This window comes from Phoenix dactylifera, unplaced genomic scaffold (assembly GCF_009389715.1).
Source record: "Phoenix dactylifera cultivar Barhee BC4 unplaced genomic scaffold, palm_55x_up_171113_PBpolish2nd_filt_p 000319F, whole genome shotgun sequence".
In the NCBI taxonomy this organism is placed as follows: Eukaryota; Viridiplantae; Streptophyta; class Magnoliopsida; order Arecales; family Arecaceae; genus Phoenix; species Phoenix dactylifera.
The window spans coordinates 458,807-464,806 of NW_024067788.1; the positions used below are offsets into that span (position 1 = coordinate 458,807).

A 6,000-nucleotide genomic window follows, 5' to 3' on the forward strand; every position below is an offset into this window, starting at 1 on the left:
ATAATTCAAACGTCATGTAATAAGGAGGTGAAAGTAAGGTTGTTGGGTTGAATTTGTAAGAAAACATGGAATATCCTGTAACAACTAAATCAATGGATAGTTATGACTGGTATTAATAAATAGTAAGGTGATAAAAAAAAATGGTTGATATACTTCGGACATGCGGCAGCATTAGTATGTGTTTCATAGTTAAGATCAAAAAAGACATGGACGATAGGATTTGTAAATGCTCTGAGATGTTTTCCATCCCAAAGTGCTTGGTATTGGTTAGAATAATATTAGAGTATGTTCCATTTAATACTACCCATTTTGATGCTATTAATTATATTTTTTAAGCTTACAACTACAATTTTTTACATTCAGATTGGTCGCATAAATTGTCTTTTACATTACTTCATTATCATAATTCTATTCATAGGTTTAAATTTAAATAAAGACTAGAGTTCATTTGAGTTATGATTCAAATATTAATTATTCATGATCAAAGACAAATTGTTATTTTCAACTCCATCTATATAACTTTCAACAAATCCTCACCCTTTTGCATATTACTTTGATATATTATGAATTGTTGGTTTTCATATATTTAACATGTAAAAATGCTATTAGTTATATGACTGAACTTCATTAGCTGGCTTTACTATTCATAGCCCATAAAATAATATAAATTAGACTACCACTGGTAAAAAATATTATCTTTTCAACCATAACCTAAATATATTTATCAAAATTGTTTGAACCATATTTGGGTAAGAGATTAAATATTTTTTTGACACAGTTTGAGATATTAAAGCTGCATTGGTATCTTTAGATTAGTTCAATTTATCATAGTTGTAAACCACTTTTGCTTTTGATATAGGTGTATACAAATCTTAAGGGAAATAGAGTTCATGCGGTGCAAACTGGATGGGCCATGTTGGCGCTTATTGATGCTGGGCAGGTTTGTTTATATAATTTGTACTTAATGTCATATTTAGATAAACTAAGATGATGACACCTCAAATGAAACTATATTTTCCAATATTATATCTTTTTCGACTTTGCCTATCCTATGCAATATTTTGAATCAATTAAAGTTATAGATATGTCATAGGTTTTCATGATTATGACCAATATTCCTTATTATAGATATATTATGTTGCTTTGCTAATCATGTTCCACAATTGATTCATGCCTATGTCCATATCTTTCTTTTCATGTGCCTTCTTAATTGAGAGTCTCTGGCTTTTTCTTTTAAATTAGAACTCCATCAATAGTGGTGATTCATTTACAAAGGAGTTCCTCGATGCATTAAAATGATAGAGTATTACTCTTACTATCAAAAGGGTGAACTTATGTGCAAAGATAAGGTTACTCCATTGTAAATTAGAGGTCGTAGATTTGGAATATGAAAATAGCTTCTCTTCATGCAGTGCTACATCTACGTATATTTGGCCCTCCTCAAACCTTGCAATGGTGAGAGTCTCATGCATGCCATTCGTTTTATGATTGGCCTTACAATTAGTATAGAAAAGAGACTATATCATAAGCCTTCAGCTCTATTAATCTGCTATCACCATGAAAGACCTTTGTGTTTGCTAGTAAGAGATGAAGATCATAAAACAACATAATTTCTTGCCTCTGCCAAGTATAATTGATCTTAGTGTTCTAGGGCAAGAAGGTGTCAGTTCAAGGTTCAGAGACACAACAAAAGTATGAAGCAAAGAACTAAAATTAAATTATACTAGAAACTTGTCGGATTACCCCCAAACGCGTTGCGACGATCGCAGTGGAAAGATACGTGCGGGGTCGTTCATCTCATGAACATTTTAGGGAATGTAGATTTCAAAAATTTTCTAGAGTTTCCTAACTCAGATTTATGAAATCTAAAGGGAAGATTAAAATTAAAAGACTAGATTAATTTCAGATCTACAACAATTCCTAATTGCATAGAATTTATAAAGATTTAATCTTTACCTTTGAGCGGATAGAATTTCACCGCTATCTGATGATCGTAGGATTTTTGGTTCGCTTGAAGCAGTACAAGTGTCCAGCCTCTACAGGTATTCACACGAGGTACAGATCACTCCAAGATCTCATCGGGGTGCTAGTTTTCTTGCAGAGATCATCTTTGATGGCTGAATTCCTCTTCCTTTAATCAACTCCTTGATTACTTTGAGAGGAAGAAGAAGGAAGACGATGAAGGACAAAGAGGAGGAAGAAGATGGCGCAGCTCTTCTTCCCTTCTTTCTTGCTCATGCCAGGAGGAGGAAGGAGAAGGATGGTCGGCTGCAAGGAGACTCCAATGCACTTATGCCTCACACCTGGTCCCTTTAAATAGGCATCTCATGCCTATAAAAACAAGAAATAATTTAAAAGATCAATCACTCCTTGATTTATCCCTCCAAAATCTGCAACACTCCTTACTTAATTCTATCACAACCCTTACTTAAAAAAGATTGGAGAGAATCCAAAGGACAAGCTTGTGCCATGTGGCAATCCGCGTGGATGAGGAGGAGGAGAGGCATCAGCCCTCCATGTGGCGTGTGGACCATGAAAAGAAAGGAGGGGTGGACGCCCCTCCTTTCTTGGTGCGTGTGAGAAGGAGGAGGGGCGGACGCCCCTCCCTCTTTCCTTCTTTACCTCACATGCATCGAGGAAGGGCTCTCTCCCTTCCTTCCACGCATGGGTCACCTAATCCAATTAGGTGTTACATGGTTCCACCTGATCAATTGAATCTTAATCCAATTAGAATCCAATGTGTCCTCTGAATTGATTTATGTGAATCCTAATCTAATTAGGATCCAAATTGGACTTCATGAATTAAGTTCCTTATCTAATAAAGAGTTCTAATTAATTAAGCATTCGCATCCTTATCTGAAAAGGTTAAACGTAATTTAATTAGGTCCAATTAAATCAATTAAATTGTAATCCAATTGCAAATCCTTCTTCAATAACTCTAATTGTCTATCAAATTGACAATCAACATCAATTGCAATTCTAAACCGCTATCCAACCATCGGAACGATCAAAACCTCTAATGTGTGTGATCCCGTAGGTTCTATTCTGACTGGTAGTGAGATATATTATGATCTCTATCATAATATCATCGAAACTCCTTTCAATAGATTGAAACGATTTCGACTTTACTCTTAGGGTTCACTGATCACCAAGTGAATACCTTTGAATCTCACAATCCACTAGTGACACCTAGCAGCATATAGTGACAACCTAGCAGAACTGAATGGATGAACCTCTAGGTGCAGTTAGCATATGATACAGTACCTCTATCATGGATCCCGACATGACGGAGGTTATGGATAACTCGTCAAATTCCATCGTCTGTCTTATGTCAAATTTATTTGACTCAAGTTCGAGATTGGAAAACTCTTTTTCTAGAATTGCCCTGGCCAAGGTCTTTCGAACTTAGTCTCATAAATCACATAGGACCACTCCTAATCTATCAAGGTCGATAGATCTCATATAGATGCAACTCTAATCCGACAGTGAACTACTGCAGCCAATCTGCTCCACAAGGATCCTTAGGGTCCATGTTTATGTGCTCGTCAAACTACAGCAACCTCATTGTGATTAGCTAAGGCATCGCAGGTCTAAGTACTAGTTATACAACTGCAGCATCAAGTAAGTCACTGACGAGTGGATAGACATCCAAGTGACTTCTTACTTTGGTCATGCTCAGTACTCTTGTTCTCTAGTAAGCACTTGCACAATTACCCCAGTGTCCCCGCACTATAGACTTAAGACTCGTACATCAAGAAAAGAGATTTGTGCACTAATCTTATCGGATCGATCACCGTCCTTCGTGATGATCCATCGATCAGGAGCAATTCAGGAATTAACTATTAATTATACATGCCTTAAATTCTCAACTCTTGAGAATATGTGTTATCATCTTATTAATTTCTAGGATGATTCATGGACACATAATAACATGAATGAACAAAATGCCTGATTTTATTAATTAATAAGAGATCAAATACAAATTTCATGCCTCCAAAACAATTACAATGCATCTGACAAATTGGCTTTTAGGGCATACTTTTAACAATCTCCCACTTGTACTAAAGCCAATCAAACATATATCTAGGCCCCATCTTCTCAAGATGTGCTTCTGTCTTTTGCTAACTCAGCTGCTTAGTGAATGGATCCGCCACGTTATCTATGGAGTCTACTCTCTGCGCCTCTACATACTTCTTTTCGAGGTAGTCGCGTATTAGGTGATATCGCCGCTCTATATGCTTAGACTTCTGATGAGACTTGGGCTCCTTAGCCAGTGTTATGGCGCCATTGTTGTCACAGTAGCGTGTGATGGCATTTGATGACATCACGCCTAACTCTTCAACAAATCTTTTGTACCAGAATGCTTCCTTTACAGCTTTAGAGGCGGCAATGTACTCAGCTTCTATGGTAGAATCTGCAATTATCAGTTGTTTGGAACTCTTCCAATTTACCGAACCATCATTGCACAAGAACACATATCCTGATGTAGACTTTCTATCATCAATGTCAGTTATAAAGTCCGAATCTGTGTATCCTTCTACCTTTAATTCTGATCCTCCTCCAAAGACCAAGAACATATCCTTAATTCTTCTCAAGTACTTAAGAATGTTCTTCATAATTATCCAGTGCTCTTCGTCTGGATTCGACTGATATCTGCTCGTGACACTCACGGCATATGCTATATCAGGTCGTGTACATAGCATGGCATACATGAGGCTCCCTATAGCCGAAGCATAAGGGATCTTGCTAATGCGTTGAGTCTCTTCAGATGTGTTGGGGCACATATTCTTAGAGAGATGAATCCCATGCCTAAGAGGTAGCAATTCCCTTTTAGAGTTTTCCATGCTGAACCTCTTCAGCACTTCGTCTATATACATTTTCAGTGACAGGCCAAGCATCCTTTTAGATTTATCTCTATAGACCTTAATCTCCAAAATATAGGATGCTTCCCCAAGGTCTTTCATGGAGAATTCCTTAGACAACCATACCTTGACCGAAGTAAGCATTGGAATATCATTCCCAATTAGGAGGATATCATCCACATACGATACGAGGAATACAATAGCCCTCCCACTAATCTTCTTATAAAAATACGGTTCCTCTTCGTTCTTAATGAAATCAAACGATTTGATAACATTGTTGAAACGAGTGTTCCAACTCCGATATGCTTGCTTTAGTCCATAGATGGACCTTTGCAGTTTGCAGACCTTGGGATCACTATCACTGGAAGTGAAACCCAAAGGCTGGTCCATTAGATATCTTCTTCAAGATATCCATTTAGAAAAGCAGTTTTCACATGCATCTGCCATATCTCATAATCATGATATGCTGCAATGGCAAGCAATGTTCGAATGGACTTCAGCATAGCTACAGGTAAAAAGGTTTTCTAATAGTCAATGTGAGGATGATAGTGTTATTTCGATGATTAACACAACCATTAAGGGAATATCAAATTAATAAAATAGTTTAACATGATACATCACTAATGAATACTACACCCTCAATACATTCATGATATACTGAGAGAATGAGATCAAGACGTCTTCCAATGATTAACAACGAGATAAAATTTGTAGTAGAAAAGTAATAGAGAACTTTTAAACCTAATTCAGCAAAGTTTCAAGTGTAATATACTCTTAAGGGCAAAACAGCAATTTTCATTATTAAGGGTATGTAGCTCTATCGTGGCATACACTTAAAATTACTTGAAATATATTTTATTGATTATATAAATTAGTCTAACCTTAAGATGCAGGAAAGTGTGAATTGAGTCGACCCCAGAGGAAGTGGAGTCAACCTTGGCACACCTTGGAACCATCTGGGACACCCCTGCAAAAATGGCACAGATGAATAGTGAGTGGAGCCGACCCCATGTATCTTCAAGCCGACCCCAAGAGAGGAGCCGACCCCAAAGAACCTTGAACCGACACCAGTTTGAAGCATCAAGAAAACAACTCTCTGAAATTTACTGAGAAGGTCGACCCCAAGTTTTCTTGAGCC

At 37.1% G+C, this 6,000-nt stretch overlaps 1 protein-coding gene across 1 annotated transcript in view; it reads left to right on the forward strand.

Annotated features, from left to right (window-relative positions):
* Positions 1-991, forward strand: part of LOC103695874 (cycloartenol Synthase-like) — a 72,713-nt gene extending 71,722 nt beyond the window's left edge. The window contains exon 16 of the mRNA XM_026800692.2: positions 860-991. Within this exon, the coding sequence (XP_026656493.2) occupies positions 860-991 (132 nt within the window). The remainder of the gene's footprint in view (positions 1-859) is intronic.
* Positions 992-6,000: the final 5,009 nt, after the last annotated feature.